The 21988-nt window shown below is 40.1% G+C and overlaps 1 protein-coding gene across 3 annotated transcripts in view; it reads left to right on the plus strand.

The window, feature by feature from the left end:
• Window positions 1-21988, plus strand: part of GALNT5 (polypeptide N-acetylgalactosaminyltransferase 5) — a 104900-nt gene that overhangs the window by 65477 nt on the left and 17435 nt on the right. For all 3 annotated transcript variants that reach the window (XM_065927857.1, XM_065927855.1, XM_065927856.1), the window contains exons 2-5: window positions 12200-12366; window positions 13911-14030; window positions 21053-21188; window positions 21771-21890. In XM_065927857.1, the coding sequence (XP_065783929.1) occupies window positions 12200-12366; window positions 13911-14030; window positions 21053-21188; window positions 21771-21890 (543 nt within the window). The remainder of the gene's footprint in view (window positions 1-12199; window positions 12367-13910; window positions 14031-21052; window positions 21189-21770; window positions 21891-21988) is intronic.

A 21988-nucleotide genomic window follows, 5' to 3' on the forward strand; every position in this document is an offset into this window, starting at 1 on the left:
AAGTGAGGACACTCAGAAACTATGTCACTTTCCCAAGGTAACCGAGTTCTACCGCTACCCAATGAGTCTTCGTGAACCATGTTTTAAAGAATTAAATTCCTGTAACTAAAAGGTAGATCACAGAACCTAATTTGATTCAAACATAGTTGGTTCCTGGCACATAAGTGAAGGTATGAGCCATATGTTGTAGCCACATGTTTAGTACCCATTAATTGTTAATACAGTTCCATATATGCCTTGATATTCGATTCCTGAGCCAAACAATGTCTGCCAAGAAGTTGAAATTAGGGAGTGTCAATGCAGACTTACAATATGTGGTATGTAAATAATGCCCTTGTTTGACCTCTGTAAAAGTAAACAACTGTTTATTTGTGATCTGGGTATCAGTGTTACTAGGAAGAAGGCAGATAGAGATATGCCTGTATTCATACTGGTAAGAAGGGCCTCTTCATTGTGATGTTAATCATTTGCAGCTCTTAGCCATTGGCAGATGTCTATCGGCCATGCATTAATCACCTGTTTAGAACAATCACTCTGCCATTCATGTTCCTCTCCCTGCTGAAACTCACAATCTTGAGGAGAACACACATATACCTAAAATTCCAAAATAAAAATGAAGAAACTGAGGCCCTGGTAGGCTGTATTGTCTGTATTCATAGAACTAGTAATTGTAGAGAAATGATTAAAACCCATGCTCAAAATTATGTTGTGCTATTGATCGCCCATCTCTTGCTAATTACTACAACAAAAAGTCCCCCAAATTATGTTGGACTAGCTCTGATCTGAAATCCCATATATCACATGTCAAATATATCACATATATTTATGATATACTATATCACTATATTGGGGCTTCCCATGCAGCACAGTGGTAAAGAATCTGCCTGCCAATGTAGGAGACACAGAAAAGGTGGGTTTGATCCCTAAGTCAGGAAGTCCCCTGTAGTAGGAAATGTCTACCCACTCCAGGATTCCTGCCTGGGAAATCTCATGGACAGAGGAGCCTGATGGGCTACAGTCCATGGGGCCCCAAGGAGTCGGACACAACTGAGCAACTGAACACACACACACTTATCACTATATTACTATATATATACACTACATATGGCATATTCAAATATGCCAGTATATAGCATATACTATATATGCCACTATGAATGGCATATTACTTTACATACCCTATGTAGCATATACTAAATGGCCATATACTATCCATGGCAACTTTGAATACAAAATGCCAGGGAGTGAAGTAGTAAAGTAGCTTTATTTTAATATCCCTTCTGTGGTCTGGCAGACTGCTATGGAGCTTGGGGGAAAAAAATAAGACACTGAACAGAAGTCCAGGCTTCAGTTCCAAACCAGAGAAAGGGCAATTGTATGAGAGCCAAAGCAAGCAATAATGATGTTATCGTCCGTGTGATTTATTGGAGGCTCAATGGCTTCCAGTGCTTGTTATTTTCTAAAATTTGATCTGTGGAAGCTAAGGGTTGCTGCCCAGGAAAGTCACAGTCAGGCTCTCTTTTCTGAAGGAGGCTGTCCCAACTGTAGGAGAAAGTGACACGTGTGCTTGAGAGCATGAGTCAGACAGCGTGTGGCCAGGGCCCCTCCCTCTTATCACACAACCCACCTTGGCTAAATATAGGTGCCCCTAGCAAGCTGCCTATCTGATGCTCTACTCTTCCAACAGGATGGAGGTGACACTAACAGGGATCCTATGTACAGAGCCCCTTTTGTGCCATTCTTACAGGAAGGAGAATAGATTATTTTTCTTTTCTTTTATCCAAACACTGACTACAAGTATGTGCAAATTATGTATTCAAATGGATAAAGGTTGGAAGAAAATACAAGTGAAAAACATTTGATTCTTCAGGTTGGCATGATTTAAAGTTTTCTTATTTTGATTTTCTTTTTTTCCAACTTTGCTCAAAAGGTATATGAGATGTAAATACATATACAAGTTGTAAGTACACACTTACAAGATTTTTTGAGATAATAATTTTTAAAAGTCTGCATGGGGGAAATTGCTATAGAATATAGTAAGAATATATATATATGTGTGTATGTGAAAGAGAAGGGGGGAGAAGAGAAAAGAAAGAAAAAGAAAGAAATCTATAAGAATGCAGAAGAACTGGGCTTAAAATTAGTTGCAGTAACAATCCACTGAAACCTTTAAACTTTAAGAGATCTGGGAACTATCTCACTGCTTCTTTCATTTCCCCCAAATTTGTATGATAACTGGCTATTGAATATACATTGAATCAAAACAGGGATTAAAAACCATAGGTTTGCTAGTATGTTTGTTTTGATTTAGTTCCCCCCCTGGTAAAGATAATAAGTAGTTTCTAGTTCTTAAGAATTGTGATTTAAGTGATACTCTAGGATGAAGGTAACATAGAGAAGAGAGAAGCAGGATTTCTAGGACAACTTCTCCTGCTCTTGTTCTAAAATCAGACTCTTTTTAAAACCTGCTCTTCCCTCCTTTTCTCTTGAGTCCCAAAGAACCGTTCTAAGGTGCTGAGATGCAGTAATGGCCTTTTTCAAAAGCACAAACCCCTTTCTGTCATCAGCATTATTTTACTGTCCTTTTTAGTGCCACCCAGATTTCTATCCCTTGCCCTGTGGCTATCACTTAGGGTGTATGCCAATCTCTCCAATGTGGGCCTTCAGCATAAGGATAGTTAGTCTCAAGATCTTTTTCTACACATCAAATTCAATACTACCCACTGATATTTTTCTTAACTGGTCCCTTCCCCCAACTTCCTACTATCCTCACCTTGCAGTCTTCACCCCCAAATGCTAACCTGACACTGCTTGACATCTAACTGTATCTCACCTCCACCTGTACTGTGATTTGACTGTAACCTCTGTGCTTCAATGACCCTTCATGCTCTTGTTGTTTCTAAAACACTCCTTACTGTGTGCTCTTCACTAACCAGAGCCTTGAGAATCTGTTTTACCTTGTCAGTGACATTCAAAGCTTCAGGAAGAAACTCTGTCATTTACTTCGTTTTGTATCCCCTTAGCACAGAGCATGAGTGGTGAAGAACCCACCTGTCAGTGCAGGAGATGGGGGTTTGATCCCTGTGTTGGGAAATCCCTCCAGGGAAGATCCCCTGGAGGAGGAAATGGCAATGCACTCCAGGATTCTTGCCTGGGAAATGCCATGGACAGAAGGAACCTGGAGGGCTCCATTCATGGGATTCCAAAAGAGTCAGACACAACTTCTTGACTAACCAACAACAGAACTGAGCACAGGGCCGGGCACTCAAAAGATTCGAGTTTATGCAATATGGTTTTAAAGACAAGTTTCTCTTAAATGATTTTTGAAAATTGATACTATTTTTAAAAAAACGAATGATAGATACCTATTCAAATTAGGTTTGTGAGAAGTCATTTTACAAATTAGTAATAATGACTTAATACTAACTTCCTAATTTTTCATTTTGGATATATAGAATATGTTAGTGTCTTGTTTAAGGTAAATATGTCCTCTTCTAACACTATGATCTATTCATTAAGTCATGTTTATTCACTAATTCATATTTCTGTTGTTGTTTGTCTTGCATTTTAATGTTTTGATTTTCAATAGATGAAAATCTCCTTGCTTCATTCATCAGAAAGTTTTCTGCCCATAAGTAAAATGTAATTTCATTTTTGCCTAGAATTTTTGCCTATAAAATATGCTTCAAATAAAATACTTTTTTGACAGTCATTTCACACTTCATATTTAACCCTTTCTTTATAAAAAGATAATCCTTGCAGTTCCTACTCGTATTGAAGCTTGATTTAGCCAGCAATAATCAATAAACCCACACAGGATTTACTAAGACAGAGTCCTGCCTACTGGAAATGCAAGCCAATTCTCCTTAGAGAGGTCTGTCCTATGGCCTGCAGCTAGAGGGAAGATGAAACTCCAAAAAGGAACCTATTTTAAGAATGCACTTCCTGAATCTGCATTTAGAGAAAAATGACTCAAGGACATGTTTGCTGCCAGCATTTAGGTTTTTAGAGGACAGTAAGAATTACAGCATGCTCCTCTAGCGCTGCTGCGTTGTCATGATGTTAGTCGATTGTTTAATTTAATGCTTTGCTTTTCCTACAGTATTCTGGCAAGCCCCTCAATAAAGCAATTAAAATGGGCCTATACTCTTAGCCCAGAGCTGGGACTGTCAACCAATAATTTGATTCCTTCCTACACAACTAAAGAGAGTTTTCTTTTGGCACATGTGAAAAGCAAAAGATAGCACCATGTATTTGCCACAAACCAGTCTAATTTACTGAGGGAAAAGAAAAACCTTTCTAGATCTTTAATTTCTGTCTCCCCTGTTCTTCCAATCCCAGTGAGGTCAAAAACCACAACTAATGAATTACTGGAGGAGGAGCTCGAAGAGAGAAAATAGACTGATCACATAGCTTTCCACACTTCAGGCTTCTAAATGTGTATACCAGGCTGAAAGAAAAAGAAACTTAACAGTGAAATGAAGCTCAATATCCTTAGTTTTACATTGGATTAATATTTCAGGTGGTGAAATGAGATAGCTTTTGTGATTTCAGTGATAGGAGAACATTATCTAAAACTGACTGGAAAAGCTATGAGATCTCCCCAAGAAACCAAACAAGGTCAGGGGGGAAAAATCTCAGAAGATGGATTTTAATAGGTTATTTCCTGCTTTTTCTTCTATAAATGTACACAAAGCAATGTTGCATGTTGCTCTTGAATTGTAGGTGTGTGACACGTTCATGCACATTTGTGTGTTTGTGCGTGTTAGAGGTCAGTGTGCCATTTCACTAAAAAGTTGTATCTGAAAGCTGGAAATACACTGCAGAATTTGTTTAAAAGGTGCAAGATAGACCATAACGAAACAAACGTTAGATGTGGCCAAAAGATGACTATAGAGTTTTTGATGTTTTTAGTTATCACACTCTCCTCACAATTAGGGGGGTGATAAGAAAAGAAATGATCAGAAGATATAAAACACACTTCTGCTACTGACTTGAAGAGAAGAAAACAGGTAAGAAATGACTAATTAATGTGAAACTGAGAAATAGTAAAGCAAATCAATGACTGTCTCCTAAATATAGCCAAAGACCCAGAAATATTTATGGGAGAAAGGAATTAGTAAATGCAGAAATTTGAATCTGTGTACACTTCTTTGTCCAGACCTCATCCAAGGCCCAATTTAACCATCATAAAATAATTTATCGAATTCTTACAGTGATGTTGTAGTGAGTACTCTTGTCCCATAAAATAGCTTTCTTTTGGGCTGTTCTGGGTGAACCATTCAGAGCAGAGTTTCCTAAGAAGAGAACAGTCAAGGCTCAGAAAATTGGGGAAAATAACAATGTTTAGAAGCTCTGTTTTGTTGTTTGCTTTCAGAAGAAAGGGAGATTTTGAGAATTTCCTCTTTGTTAAAAAACAATCTATATTATTCTATACTAAATACCTTTTAAATTGGTCCCACTTCTAAAGCATTAGTGTATGGATATGTGTGAGAAGGAGCTATAGAGAGAGAATCAGAGTATTCATAAAGGGCTTTACTACTTGCCTTGTCATTTGTTACTTAAAAGCATTCCTCAAGACAGGTACTGTCACCATCCCAGGTTCACCGAAAGAGAAGCTGAGACATAGAGAGGAGGCTGAGGTCTCAGATGGCGGTAGGTAAGGTGATTGGGGGCCGTTCATTCTATTCCACGTCTCTTTGCTCCCTGCTTGTCATAACCTGGGCAGCTGGGACCTTTCATCTTCCACGTACATCATCTCATCTGATCCTTAAAGCAGCCATACCAGATTGATAAAGTGATACAGATGAGCGAACAAAGCACAGGGAAAGATAACCTGCCCCGGGACTCACAGCTCGTGCGTGGCGAGGTTGGGATCCACCCCTTAGTCTTCCGGTTCTCCTCACTCAGCAATAATCCTATAGCCCAGGCTGCCTCTCACATCGACACCTGCTCTGCCCTCAGGGCGACCATCCTATCTCCACCTCTCCCGAGGTTGTCCAGGTCTCTCTCAATAAGGGAATCTCTCCCTTGCTGAGCCTCACCAAAATGGTGCCTATTTATGTTCCAGGTAGTGATTTTGTGTGTGTGTGTGTGCATGTGTGTGCATTTGTGTGTTTTATATGTGTGCGTTTATTCTAACCAATCCTCCCAGCAACACTATGAAAGATATACTTTCTTTTTTTTTTTTTTTTCTATTTTTTTTATTTTTCAGTGGGTTTTCTCATACATTGATATGAATCAGCCATAGAGCTACACGCATTCCCCATCCCCGTCCCCCATCCCACCTCCCTCTCCACCCGACCCCTCCGGGTCCTCCCAGCCCACCAGGCCCGGAAAGATATACTTTCATATGTGATTTACGGGTCAGAAAAGTGAGACTCTGAAAGAATAAATGATAGATCTGCTGTCCCAGCAACCTAATAGCAGATTCGCAGTTCAAAAGAAAGTTCTCTGTCTAATTCTAATGCTCTTTCCATTGGATACAGCTCCTCTCTCCTTTTGTTTCCTATAATCACATGACTTTAGCAGAAATTAAAACAGCTGTCTTCCTTATACTTGGGAGGGAGTGGGGAATAGAGTCAAAGGTATTTGAGGAGAATTAGTTTTGCACATCAGTTGTCTTGTCAGGGAGAAAATTTATAGGAAATCATCTTCTATTCGGCATTAAGCAAAGATGATTCTTTAAAACTGCCCAACAATCACAGCTTAGCAGTGAACAAATATCTCTGAGCTCCTTCCTACTCTGCAATCTCACATTTGAGTTTAGATCCTGCCTTCGAGGCAAATAGAACAAAATGTTCCTCGGAAGTAAAGTGATCTACTCCGGCAAGGACGAGAAAAGCTGAGCCTGGCCTGAGAGTGGGCACAAGTGTTTGAGCGGCAAATTGAAGGGAGATAAAGACATGGGGAGAAGGGTAAAAAGAGTGATCCATTGAGAAACAGAAAAATCTGACCTGAGCCTGGAGAGAGTACAGAGGGTGGAAATGAGACCACAGAAATAAGCATGAGTCCAGATCAAGTAGGACCTTGTTAAAGTGCTTCAAGGGCCAATGGGAAAATACCCAAAGACTTAAAACCCAAAACAACAATTTAATTTACCTTTTCTCAGATGTCTTCTGACCCAGACGGAAGCACTAATGGGTGAAAATGAGGCTAAAATTGCATAGAACATCACAGAATATTAACATTAGATAAAACTTCCCTCAAAAGATTTCTAATCCCACCCCTTACATTACAGAGAAGGCTGAGGAGGGAAGTGACTTGCCCAAGGTCCCAGGGCCCTCCAGGAGAGACAGAACTACCCTCAAGGTGCCCTAACCTCAACCTAGAACTATTTCTGTCACACCACGCCATCTCCTGCCCTCCCCTCTGCCATCCATCCCCACTCTGACAGCTGCCTGCTCAACAGACTGTTGTCAAAGTGGTGAATGCTGTGGCTGGTGGCTTCTATTTCTAAGCCTTAGTCCAGTAGCTTTGACAGGTAGACGGCTGCCTCAGGACTACAGATTCAGCCTTTGGAGTGTGACTAAAATCTTCTCACTTAGTAGTCACAGGCAATTCTGATTAAATGTCAGGGCTGGACTTCCCTGGTGGCTCAGATGGTAAAGAAACTGCCCGCAATATGGGAGACCTGGGTTCTATCCCTGGGTTGTGAAGATCCCCTGGAAGAGGGCATGGCAACCCACTCCAGTATTCTTGCCTGCAGAAACCCACAGACAGAGGAGCCTGGTGGGCTACAGATCATGGGGTCACAGAGAGTCGGACACAACCAAGTGACTAAGCACAGCACAGTCTACCTTTGAAAGAACAAAACATAAAAGTAAAAGTTTTGTAGAACAACTACACCCCCTTATCAGTGAGAAGAATAGAAGAAACCCAAATAATTCTAAGGTCTTACAGAAAAGAATATAATTCTGGACAGAGCTCCTCAGCTAGATGCTCTATTCTCTTTCTGATCCTCCCGAAGATACCAGAGGTTGGGGAGGGAAGGCCCCAGAACGCTCACACTGAGGCAGTAGTTGAATTGCAAATAGAAGCTGAGAGAATATTCTCTTCAACCTTCTGTTCAAACCTGCGAACCCTGAGACTTGACCCACATAGTCCGTTTTGACTGTTTTGGAATAAAAATGAAAAATTCATAGACATGAGGGAATATTATCGTCCTCTCAATCATCTGATTTAAAACCTTCTTTGTTCAATAGGATACATTCAAAGCAGGTTAGTGGCTGAGTCTTCGGCACACACGAGACAAGAAGGCAAAACACATCACTTTCTGAGTCTCTTGGTAAATGATGACTCCTCGATGGTTTTGAATTAAAGGACTGCCTGGGCAAAGGGCAGTGCGCCCAGTCAAAATGTGTGCATGTGTTTTGTGGCTAATCATATGACCTTGCCCGTTTTTGGTTTATTCTTTTTACCATGGAGTTTACAAAGTACTTTTATCTCCATTGTCTCATCAAATTTTTACAGACAGTCTGTGATGAAGGCACTGTAATTTCATCCTGAAAAATGAGGAAACTGAGGTTCTGAAAAGTTCTGACTTGCCCATAGTCATGCGGTCAGTAAGTATCAGAAAGGTCTAAATCCTGAGTTCCTTGTCATCCTTGTCAAGTTCAGGATGTGTCTGTCTCACCACAGCAGTGTATCCCCGTGGGCAGGACAGGGGAGTCCCCACATTAGTCTCCATTTGTTTTTAGTACTTGGATTGACTGTAGTCATCTTTGGGTTGATCTGTAAGTATAGCACAAGGTCTGCAGACTCTAAATACCTCACTTGTGCCATGCATGGGCATATAGGATACATAATATGATTTCTTAACCTCAAAAAAGATTTTGTACTCAAAAGTATCTCACATTAACTTAGACTTTACCTGAGCTGCAACTCCTCCTTCCAATATAGCAGAAAGGTTTCCAATGGGCAAATTGGAGGAAAGGAAATTTGCTTCAGTTGGGTCAGGATAACATTTAAATAGTTTCACCACCTATGGGAAGTTGATGACAGTTAGTATGTAAGAATGATGTAAGAGTTAAAAAGACCAAAAGACTTTCCAGTTTAACACACCGTACCTTTCAACAAAACAAGTATGCTGGGTTTTCTAGACACCTGGGAACATGTTTAACCTGTTTAGTGATGCAGAAAACCAGGTAGCTTTATATGCAGAGTGGCCAAGCCTCTCAGCCACCTGAACCAAGACACACGACAGAGCTTTGTATTTGAAGCCCCCCACATCTCTTTCTGTCTCCCTCTTCCCCATCTTTAATGTCACTCTCTTTTCCAGGCACCGTATGACCTGTAAACATAATCTTCCACGGGATCACCCTCAGTGTAATTCCCCAAATGCATCTAAAATATATACTTGTTCATTACTGGCAGGGGTGCCATCTCCTGGGATAGAAATCTACATATTCATCTGTGAAATTCTTCATGATATATTGAGTCCTGATGGGGAAATTAAAGCATCACCTAAGGTTGAGAAGTGAGGAGGGGCATATATTTGGTGAAGACTGCTCCCTTTCCCAAACCTCTCAAATTTCCCAGGGTTCTGTCGACCTCTAATTTCAGAATGGCTCACATTACCTCCTAGAACTTTCTTCTAAAAGAGACCAAAACACTACTGAATTATACTGTGAAAAGATCCATCGACTTCAGCCTGCTTGCTTAATTCTCCCCAATGTATTTTCATTTGTAACTAGATGTTTCTAAAGTCAACCACATTTTAATGATATAGCAACTTTGGGATTTCACAACTAAGGCTTGTTGATTCACATAGCTCAGGCAGATTTTATGCAGCTGACCCTTCCTTTTTAGAACTGATTTATTTTTTTCAGGGACAAATGTCGTAAAGAATATTTAGGTGTGAAATGTGCATTTCCCATTCATTTATACTATAAAATTAGAGATGAGGAAGTCACAGGAGGTCACTGATGTTTTCTATACTCTTCTTTCACTCAGGCTAATCAACTCCTTTTCGCTTTACTTCCTTTTGCCCAACTTAGAGCTGCAGGTGGACTCTTTAACCATACTACACTAGTACCTTCAAAATATTCTACCGCTTTTGTTTCTACCTCATTTTCTCTGATGATCCCCAGATCTGGATTAAACCATCTGTTCATATTTCCATACACAGCCTTCCTAATGAATGGTGTTGGATAGGTCATTTAACTTCTCAAGCTTCAGTCTGCTCTGTTTGAAGAAGACTATAATAGTATGCATTTCAAGTAGTTGTTAAAGAGATTGAATTTATGTACATAACAGTATTTTACCACCTGTAAAGTGCCATGCAAATGTGTTTTTTTCCTATGGTTTTTACTCATATATTTTTTTATTTGTGGACTAAGCACAGTGCCATTATGTTGTCTCGAAGAAATGCCTGCTTCCACAAAATGCCACATCTAGTTATTCTTGTGGATTTACGACTTCCTGAATAGCTATTACTGGAGCCAAACTGGACCAGACCTCGAGTCCCAACTTCACCATTTACTAGCAGTATAATCATGGCATAGTCTCCCCATGATTTCAATTATTCTTCTATAAAGAGGGAAGAAGAGATGCTGTTGGTTTGAGGTTTAAAATGAAATAATGCAGAAGGCTGATAATATTTATTTATGATCATCATAATTTAATTATTACATTACAGACAGTATGTGAGTTAGAAAAATGACAAATACTCTTTGTGCGTGTCCACTGGGTACCATCATGTGAAGAGTTACCCAGGCAGGAGATGGAAGACTGCCAGCAGTGAGGCTTGATGCACTTCAGGGTATGGAGGAAACCCAAGACCAATTACAACCCACCTGAATACCAACTCCCACTATAGCCATGTTCTCATTTCCATGCCAGCAAAATTATTTCAACATGGCTACCCTGGAGCACAAAGAGTCTCAGCAAGGACCCCTTAAATAGATATGGAAGCTATCTATTTAAGAGTTTAAGCAGTATATAATACATATCATATATATCTATAAATACATTCACATGCAGTGGGAAAGAATATTTTCTTTGGCACTTGGCAGAAGGCCAGTTGAGAAGGCAATCATAAACTGTTTTGTAGCATTAAGTGAATTAATGTTAATTAAGTAACATTAAATAAGAGAATAGGAATGTTCTCTTGTGGCCTATAACTTAATTAGGAAAGCAATAGCTACCATTTGGTGAATTCCTGGGCCCGGAAACCATGCTAGACATTTCACATGCATTCTAATTAAGCTGTAAATCTCTTTTCAATAAGACACGTAACCTCATTTTACAGATGAGGAAACTGAGGCACAGAAAGATTGAGTAAAGAATCTAGATGATAATTTGAAAAATTTTGGTGGTGAGCTTCAAAATAGTGTCTTCACCAACTATAACAGCAGTGTCTTTTCCACTACAGGGTGATGCCTTCACAGGAAGTTCTCATGTCTTGCATGGTTAGGCCTCTTAGCAACATTTGTCATTGAGCCAATGCAGGAAACAACAGGTTTGATCCCTCAGTCAGGAAGATCCCCTGAAGAAGGAAATGGCTACCCACTTCAGTATTCTTGCCTGAGAAATCCCATGGACATAGGAGCCTGGCGGGCTACAGTCCATGGGGTTGCCGAAAAGACAGAAATAACTTAGCAACTAAACAAAAACAAAAGTACTTCCTCTGCTCTTTATTTTATTTATAACTCTCTCCAGCAAAAGTGCACAAGAAAATCATCATATAGATAGATGGATACATAGAGAGATGATGTGTGCATGCTCAGTCACTTCAGTCATGTCAAACTTTTTGCAACCCTATGGACAGTGGCCAACCATGCTCCTCTGTCCATGGAATTCTCCAGGCAAGAATACTGGACTGGGTTGCCATGCCCTTCTCCACGATAGATGATAGAGAAACATAAAGAAATAGATAGATGATAGATGGATGGATAGGTAGGTAGATAGATGATTGATAGATAACTTGAGTGCATGTGTATTTACACACAGTTGCACCTCGTGGATTATTTTTAGAGGACTTACAACAAGAAACATTTATTTTCTCATAGTTCTAGAGCCTAGGAGGGCACCAGCAGCTTGGGTTTCTGTGAGGCCTCTTTCCTCATCTTATAGACAGTCACCTCTCTCTGTGTCCTCAGAGAGAGGGAGAGAGAGCTCCATTTCTGCTGTCTCTTCCTCTTAAACCTTGTGGATCTTGTTGGCACACCTTTTGTGCTCTGCTTGTATTCTGGCCCAGGTGTGCAGAGCAACTTGTTCACAATAACCTCCCAACCACCAGTGTCATCATGTGCTTTGTGGATGAGGTGTGGTCCACTCTCCTGAGGTCTGTACATAGCGTCCTCAACCGCTCTCCTCCCCACCTCATCGAGGAGATTCTACTGGTGGATGACTTCAGCACCAAAGGTAAGAAAACTACCCCCTGGAAAATCAGTTTGATGTGAGCCAATAACAGTTTGGATACAAAAATTACAGGATAATTTGATAAGGGATGAATGTTTTATAAATGTGCAATCATTATTTGATATTGTGGCTTAGAGGCCTAAGTCCAAACATCTGTGGATTACGGAAAGTCAGCTCAACCATCCATGGCCTTGTCCAGCTAGTCACCGCAGACTCTCCTTCAGTTATGACTTCTCTGCTGTGTAGGAGTGATTTTCTAATTACAGGTCTTTGGAGATGGGTACTTTGAGATCCTGAAGACCAGAAGATGTTCTTCACAATTGCATAAATACCTTTTTATGAAATCTAACAAGCAAAGATGCCACAATTAAGAGTTAGTTATAGAAGACAATGAAATGTAAGCCGTACGGCTTCTACTTTATTATATGTTCAGCAAAGAGTTGAGAAGACAAGTTGCCAATGGTACCAGAAAAATGAGGTTCCAACAGAGTTCAAAGGCAGAATTCACCACTGTCTTTACTTTTGTTTTGTTTATTACAGTGAAGAATCTCTCTCTTTGAGCTGTAAAAAACTGGGTATGTAAGAGGTTCCATGACTGCCAAAGGTCCTAGACCACATTACAAAAATCCCCAAGTGCAACCCACTTCAGAAAAATTTAAAAAGTAGCAAAGAGACAGCAACCTTAATAGAACACTTTAGCCTTGGTCATGACGTCAAGGACATGAGTCAGTTCTCAGTTCTGTCTCTTAGAATGCCTACCAGGGTCACACCGAGCTCCAGGAGCAGGGAGATATGTAAGGAAACAGGTTGAAAACTTTGAGAAGTGGTCTTGAAAGCATCAACAGAAATCGAATCTAGTTACCAAGCTGGTAACAGTCCCTTTAGGAATGGCCTATTCAGATTTTGTGGCCCTGAAGGATTCTGTGAGGTCCTCTTTAAGAGAAAGATGACACAATTAGTAGAAAAGTGAGCAGCAGAAGTATTCGCAGAAGCCATTCCTATCTGGGATATGTCAATAGCTTAATCATACACAGAAGTAACTGTAAGCTACAGAAATATACACCCCCCAAAAGAGCAAGAGAGCAGAGGTGTGATGGAGAGGGTGTCAGAGTAGGAAGTGACAATGGTCTTAGCCAATTGCAGCTGCAATATCTTTCTTTTGCAAATTTTTCAATTTGCATACAATGCATAGTCTCTCTCTTAGGTCTTAGAAGAGGACTTTACAAGGGGAAAAGTTTGTGCAGAAACTGAGCTTCATTTATTTCAAGGTAAATTTGTACCTGTCCTGACAAATCCTCAGAAAAAGTAAGCCCTCCTCTTGGTAACTCACCTACACTGAAAGGTGGATTTGAGTTTTAGAAAAATAGAAACTTGGAGTATTGAACCCAGACAAAAATCCATCTAAGAAAATGATATCATGGCTCAAAGAATAAAATATAGTGACTTTTACTTTTATATGGTAAATGTCATAGTTTTGGGGATTTGATCTGATCTTATCCAGATCTTATTTTAAAAGTATTGCCTTGTCTATTTTCTCCCTGATATAGACTACCTAAAAGATAACTTGGATAAGTACATGTCTCAGTTTCCAAAAGTTCGGATTCTTCGCCTCAAAGAGAGACATGGCTTAATAAGAGCCAGGCTGGCAGGGGCACAAAAGGCAACAGGTAAGAAGCTGCTAATTTTTTTATTCTGGCTACATCTTTATTTTAGTTTAATCTTTTCCAAATACACATCAAATTTGAAATAATAGAACAATGAGCACTCCTATGTCCATCATTTTATTCCGCCAGTTTCTAACTTTTTGCAATATGCATCCCACTAAATTGTTTTAATGAATCACTGAGGGGTCACAACTCTGAAAAACACCAGCTAGGTGCATTTTAATTACTTGTCACTATTCAGTAGAGGGCATATTCCCAAACTATCATAAAAGGACTTTATTTTTCTAATTAACATTGTTGTGGACCCCTTTATAAATGATAATAAAAATGAATTACCTAAAAAAGAAATGGGAAAAATATATAGCTATACATACAATTATATATACGTATATCTAGATATAAACATAATTGCATATATGTGGGTATGTGTCTATTTTAACACTCATATATACGAAGTAGACAACAAATTAACATATTACTCTGGCAAGGTGCTGTGAAGTTTCAAAGCATGTGTTCTCAATTTCTGTCCCTGTCTCCCTATGGATGGCAGTGTCTATGACCCACAGGTAGAGCAATATGGAGGGCTAATTTCTGAGTTTGGAAAGAAGCAGAAAGATCTATTTGAATTGTGTTAGTAATAGACTCATCTAAGGATAAATCCAGTGGCCCTAAAGTTCACCTGAACCCTGTGGGGGGTTTAAGGAAATTCAGGGTCCTGCACCAGCTTTACTTCAGTTCAGTTCAGTTGCTCAGTCCTATCCGATCTTTGCAATCCCATGAACCGCAGCACGCCAGGCCTCCCTGTCCATCACCAACTCCCGGAGTTCACCCAAACTCATGTCCATTGAATCAGTGATGCCATCCAACCATCTCATCCTCTGTCATCCCCTTCTCCTCCTGCCCTCAATCTTTCCCAGCATTAGGGTCTTTTCCAATGAGTCAGCTCTTCGCATCAGGTGGCCAAAGTATTGGAGTTTCAGCTTCAACATCTGTCTTTCCAATGGACACCCAGGACTGATCTCCTTTAGGATGGACTGGTTGGATCTCCTTGCAGTTCAAGGGACTCAAGAGTCTTCTCCAACACCACAGTTCAAAAGCATCAATTCTTCAGCACTCAGCTTTCTTCATAGTCCAACTCTCACATCGATACATGACTACTGGAAAAACCATAGCCTTGACTAGACGGACCTTTGTTGGCAAAGTAATGTCTCTGCTTTTTAATATGCTATCTAGGTTGGTCATAACTTTCCTTCCAAGGAACAAGCATCTTTTAATTTCATGGTTGCAGTCACCAACTGCAGTGGTTTTGGAGCACAGAAAAATAAAGTCTGACACTGTTTCCCCATCTATTTCCCATGAAGTAAAGGGACCAAACTCCATGATCTTAGTTTTCTGAATGTTGAGCTTTAAGCCAACTTTTTCACTCTCCTCTTTCACTTTCATCAAGAGGCTCTTTAGTTCTTCTTCACTTTCTACCATAAGGGTGGTGTCATCCGCATATCTAAGGTTACTGATATTTCTCCCAGCAATCTTGATTCCAGCTTGTGCTTCTTTCAGCCCAGCATTTCTCATGATGTACTCTGCATATAAGTTAAATAAGCAGGGTGACAATATACAACCTTGACGTACTCCTTTTCCTATTTGGAACCAGTCTGTTGTTCCATGTCCAGTTCTAACTATTGCTTCCTGACCTGCATATAGGTTTCTCAAAAGGCAGGTCAGGTGGTCTGGTATTCCCATCTCTTTCAGAATTTTCCACAGTTTATTGTGATCCACACAGTCAAAGGCTTTGGCATAGTCAATAAAGCAGAAATATATGTTTTTCTGGAACTCTCTTGCTTTTTTGATGATCCACCGAATCTTGACAATTTGGTCTCTGGTTCCTCTGTCTTCTCTAAAACCAGCTTGAACATCTACAAGTTCATGGTTCACATATTGCTGAAGCCTGGCTTGGAGAATTTTGAGCATTACTTTACTAGCGTGTGAGATGAGTACAATTGTGTGGTAGTTTGAGCATTCTTTGGCATTGTCTTTCTTTGGGAATGGAATGAAAACTGACCTTTTCCAGACCTGTGGACACTGCTGAGTTTTCCAAATTTGCTGACATATTGAGTGCAGTACTTTCATAGCATCATCTTTTAGAATCTGAAATAGCTCAACTGGAATTCTATCACCTCCACTAGCTTTGTTCATAGTGATGCTTCCTAAGGCCCACTTGACTTCACATTCCAGGATGTCTGGCTGTAGGTGAGTGATCATACCATCATGGTTATCTGGGTCATGAAGATCTTTTTTGTACAGTTCTTCTGTGTATTCTTGCCACCTCTTCTTAATATCTTCTGCTTCTGTTAGGTCCATACCATTTCTGTCCTTTATTGAGCCCATCTTTACATGAAATCTTCCCTTAGTGTCTCTAATTTTCTTGAAGAGATCTCTAGTCTTTCCCATTCTATTGTTTTCCTCTATTTCTTTTCATTGATCGCTGAGGAAGGCTTTCTTATCTCTCCTTGCTATTCTTTAGAACTCTGAATTCAGATGCTTATATCTTTCCTTTTCTCCTTTGCTTTTCATTTCTCTTCTTTTCTCTGCTATTTGTAAGGCCCCCTCAGACAGCCATTTTGCCTTTTTGCATTTCTTCTTCTTGGGGATGGTCTTGATTCGTGTCTCCTGTACAATGCTAGCCAAGGCTGTAATTCAGGGACCACTCAGGGCCCGCAAGGAGCAGGCTGACCAGCCTAGTGAGTGCTCCCAAGCTCCCCCGGGCACTCCCCAACCCTCACAGGTCAAGTACAGGGAGCAGGTGGCTCTGGATCTGAAGAGTGTCTGTAATCAGAGATCTGCATTGATGCCACTGCAGAATTTTTCTGGAATGCATAACCCAGCAAAGAGATCAAAGATAAGAATCTGAATCCAGAATCTGATAGGCCTTGAGCTACTGGTTTATCCTTTAGGATTCAGGGAAAAGAGAAGAGGAACCACAGGCACGGTTGAGATCAGCTAGTCAAGGACATGCAGAAGCAGAAGTCGAGTTGGCCCCGTTTTGGTCTCAGAGTACTATCAGGCTCTCTGAGAGTCTTTTAGGGTCTTCCACAAAGAAATAAGGGCAAATCTATAACTCTATAACTTCAAGCAATGTCTACATTCAGGCTCCAGGGCATGATAGATTCTCTTGATCTGATTCAGTCATCAGTTGTTTACTTTGAATGAGGAGTTAGGTCAAGCAGAATTTCAAAAATTAAAAGTGGGTCTCAAGGGAAAGTCTTTTACATAAAGGCAACAGAAGTTAAAAATAAACAAGGTAATTTGGATACAAAGAACAAGCCAGATATCATGATAGTGTTGAACACACCAAGCCATTTATAACCCTGATGAGAGCAGCCTGCAGGTAGGCAGGTTTAATAGTGCTGTGATTCTGGAGGGTCGGAGTAGAGACCAGATTCTCATTTCCTATATAACATGGAAGTTAGCAAAATAGCTGCAGTGCTGTGAGCATTCCTAAGAATCAGTTGGCTAATTTTAAATATGTGGACAACAAGTGACGTCTAACTTCTGGCCAATGCTGACATTCCCTGAAGAGCAACAGTCCTTTAATAAATTTCTACAACTCGTTTCTTCTGCAGGTCAAACAGGTAGCTTCCTTAGCATCACTTATAAATCATTCTTTAAAATTAAATGGGCAGCAGGTCCACATTCATTAAGGAACTCTAAACACAACACTATCACCAACTGTTGCTGGAGCAGTATCCTAAGCTAGTCAGCTAAATCTAAGGGGGTTCAGTGCTCAACAAGGAGCCACAGCTATTTGGCACATTGAATATGTCTGAGTTGACACAAAAAAATTGAAAACTAAGTTATGACCAAACCCATCTGCAAACAATCCAATATGCCTGGAATCTACTCTTAGAACAACATTCCAGGTAGTTATCAATATGGAGTTAGTTATTTTGAGCTCTATCCTGAACAACTGTTGAAAACCTGTCATCGTAGCAGCTATTAGGAATCTAGGTATTAGCTATACTTTAGAAATATCTCCATAAGGTAAAGCTCAAAGAGATTAAATAATTTATCCAATGAGGCCAAGAAAAGCAAAGCTACAATGAAGGTAGTTCTGGGGAAATTCAATCCTATGTCATTTCACCATGCCCACAAGTGGGGAAATAAATGCAGGTTTGAGGATCCATCTTGCTGCCACTGAGGACTGAAGAAGTAGATCCAGACCCTTTGACCCAGTAAACCTGCCATGGAGATAGGGAAAGGCAATTTAGCAGAGACTAGACTTTTTAAACCCCCAGACTGAATGGACCAGGAGTAGGAGTGGTGAGAGAAAGAAGACAGACTTTCATACATTCTATACCGCTAGACCATTTGTGCTTAGTTGCTCAATCATGTCTGACTCTTTGCAACCTCACGGACTGTAGCCCCTGCCAGGCTCCTCTGTCCATGGGGATTCTCCAGGCAAGAATACTAGAGTGGGTTGCCATGCCCTCCTCCAGGGGATCTCCTCAACCCAGGGATCAAACCCAGGTCTCCTGCATTGCAGGCAGATTCTTTACCATCTGAGCCACCAGGGAAGCCCAATAAGACTAAACAAACATACTTGTATACCCTATACACCTAGATGAACCCTAAAAGCCTTTCCAGGATAAGGAGAAGTCTATGCAAGAGGACACCCTTAGGAAACTATAGCTTCCATCATCAAGCAATCCATAACTCCTGGAAAATAGGACCCTCCCCCCACCCCAATCCCAGCATGATCAGGAGATGTATGCACCTCCAAGAGTAGTGGATGAGATGGGGAGGGGCTTCTGGCTAGCACAGCCTGTTCCTATCTAAACAGACATCTCAAGACCCCTTCCCATCAAGACTTTGGCTAGGGTTAGTCCCTTCACCTTTATGCAAAAATTCCATTGTTAATCAGGTAATTAGTAAGATCTCTTCATTAAGAAGTAGTTTAGACATTTCAGTAGATAATAATCTATCATCCAGGTATTTATTTGCACCTTTCTCTTTGCCTGTTGCTATCTTCTGCTTTTACTTTAAGCTTTCCAATACTCATAGCTCTGTCTCTTTCTCATTTGTGGGGGGTGGGAGGGGAGAGACAAGAGGGTGTACGCAGATATTTTCTAGTACCAGACTGCCACGTAGCTTTGCAAACTTGGCAAAGTTGCCTAAGTGTTTCATTCCTCTTAAATGCGGATAAAACTTAGACCTATACTTCAGGTTTGTCACAAGGATAAACCTTAAATAAGAAATAAGACAATCATTCAGAATGTTCAGAACAGTATCTGGCACAGAGTAAGCAACAAATCAAAAATCAGTGATGTTATTGTAGGTTTTTCAGATGCCGAGGGGTGCAGCTAAGAGTCAGAGTGGTCAATTAAAACAATAAACCAAAATAAAAGTAACTGTCAAGTCTTCAAGCATTTCCTGCAATCACATAAGTAAAAAGTATAGGTAGGAAGCCAGACAGAAGACAGCACTGACTCCCCCAGTGTTCAGTATTTTCCCAAGGAAGAATGGGCTGGTGGATCAGAGTAGATGTGTAGATCATCTTACTGACCAAAGAACCTGAAATAAGGTTCCTCCTGTTTTAGAGCCTGGGGGCCAGGATGAGAGAAAGGGGGAAGGGCTAGTAGTAAGAAAAAAATGTCCTGAAGATCTGCCCATCGCCCACAAGGTGAGAAAGAAGTCTTGGCCTGAGACAGTCTCCAACTGGGTGAACCTGGGTCAGGAATGCAGTTCTTTACAAGTGCATGTCCAGCTAAGGAGCCTGGAGGACCTGAGTCCTTGATTGTATCTTCCTTCAGAGACTCTAGGGCACAAACTATGAACCAAGTCTGGTGTGGAGATGGCAGCTTTCCCTCAAGAGGCCTGCCAGGTAAAGCTTTTGTAATATCCTTCGGCCTCGGCTTCCCAGGTGGCGCTAGTGGTAAAGAACCTGCCTACCAATGCAGGAGACAACAAGAGAAGTGAGTTCAGTCCCTGGGTCAGGAAGATTCCCTGGAGAAGGGCATAGCAACCCACTCCAGTATTCTTGCCTGAAGAATCCATGGACAGAGGAGCCTGGTGGGCTACAGTCCATAGGGTTGCACAGAGTTGGACACAACTGAAGCAACTTAGCATGCATGCATGCATGACTGGGTCTGAGATTACACATAGGATTCTGGCCAGGACCCAGATTCCTCTGGTTATTATTCACACACATACAATCCACTTGTACAGAATCATTTAGAATAATGTAGACCACTGCTAAAATTTTCATTGGAAAGAGAGTGTTACTTCACACAACTAATAGAACAAAAAGAATTCAAAATTATTCCTGTCCTCCAAGTTTCTTTTCTCTTTTCTCCTGTAACTCTTTTTTTAAATTATGATAAAATACATATATAAAATTTACTATCTGAGTCATTTTTCAAGTGTACAGTTCACTGTGAAGTACTTTCACATTGTTGAGCAACCAATCTCCAGCACTCCTTTCATCTTGTGAAGCTAAACTCTATACCCATTAAACAATTCCTTGTTCCCCCTCTGTAACACATTTAAAACTACCTCCTAGTCTTACTAGTTCCCCCACTTTAATTTCTTTTCGATGTTATAGTGTGGGACGATTTTTCCTCTTCATCATTTCTCAGGCTAAAGTTGGAATCTCAGATTCTTCCTCGTCTTCCGCAAAACAAAGTTTCAGACCTCCACCCCCAAGAGTTAATGGGATTTACCCTCCTTAAAAGGACAAAAGCAACTACCTTTAATACTAAATATTCCCTCCAGAGCCTTGACTCCTCATTCTAAGTGGTTTATCAATTGTTTTTCAACCACAAATGATACTTGCCCCAAAAGACTACTAGAAACCAACTTTTTTTTTCATTTCACTATAGAATGAAATTAGAGAGACAAAGAAATTCAGTAAGAAGAAAAGACTACTATGCTTACAACCACATTTATGGAGCAATCTTCAGGACCTATGAACACGAAGTACACACACTAAGTATATTGCATTTTCAAATTGTTTTTTTCTGGCTCTCTAGGTGATGTGTTGACATTCTTAGATTCTCATGTGGAATGTAACGTTGGCTGGTTGGAACCTCTCCTGGAAAGAGTTCACTTAAGTAGAAAGAAAGTAGCCTGTCCAGTAATTGAAGTCATCAATGATAAGGATATGAGGTAATACTTGTCATATTGCACAGGATACTTCTAAGTGACTTTTTAACCAGCAGCAGAAGGTAGTGGTCATACTTCTAAAATGTACAACTTTGCAAATCTAAGTAATACACAGTTTACCTGTTTAAATAAATTGAAATACTTGATATATATCATGAGATCAAAGCAGATCTATCCAATTGTTTATTTGATCATCACAAATTCTTAACCCTAAATGTCAATAAATACTAATATTCGGTGTCCAGGACTTTCCTCTTTCTATTCAGCTGAACACCCAAATATTTATTTTTAAGATTAGTTCTTCTTTTTGTGGTATGTATATATACATATATACATACACATGTATATTCTTAAGTAGGGTTTTTTCCCCTCAAAATGGCCAGAATATTATTAAAAGTATGTTAAAAGCAAGCAATTCAGCACTAATGCTAATTATATTCATATCCTTCATTGAAATGTTATTAAAAGCTTTGTGGTGATCTAAAATCATCTTCATAAGTGCTTGTTTCATTCACTTGCACAACACATGATGTCAGGTTGATTATGTGAATGATCTCAGGTAGCATTTTTTTTTTCCTTGACTAGTTACATGACAGTGGACAACTTTCAAAGAGGCATATTTGTGTGGCCAATGAACTTTGGTTGGAGAACAATTCCTCCAGATGTTGTTGCAAAAAACAAAATTAAAGAAACTGATATAATAAGGTAAGTATGTGAAATTTAAGACTAGGAAGGAGTCATGTATCTTCTTACAAAGACATAGGAAGCAATTCCACAAAACAAGCGTAAGCCATCATTTATAG

The sequence above is a fragment of the Muntiacus reevesi genome, chromosome 3, assembly GCF_963930625.1.
Source record: "Muntiacus reevesi chromosome 3, mMunRee1.1, whole genome shotgun sequence".
Classification (NCBI taxonomy): domain Eukaryota; kingdom Metazoa; phylum Chordata; class Mammalia; order Artiodactyla; family Cervidae; genus Muntiacus; species Muntiacus reevesi.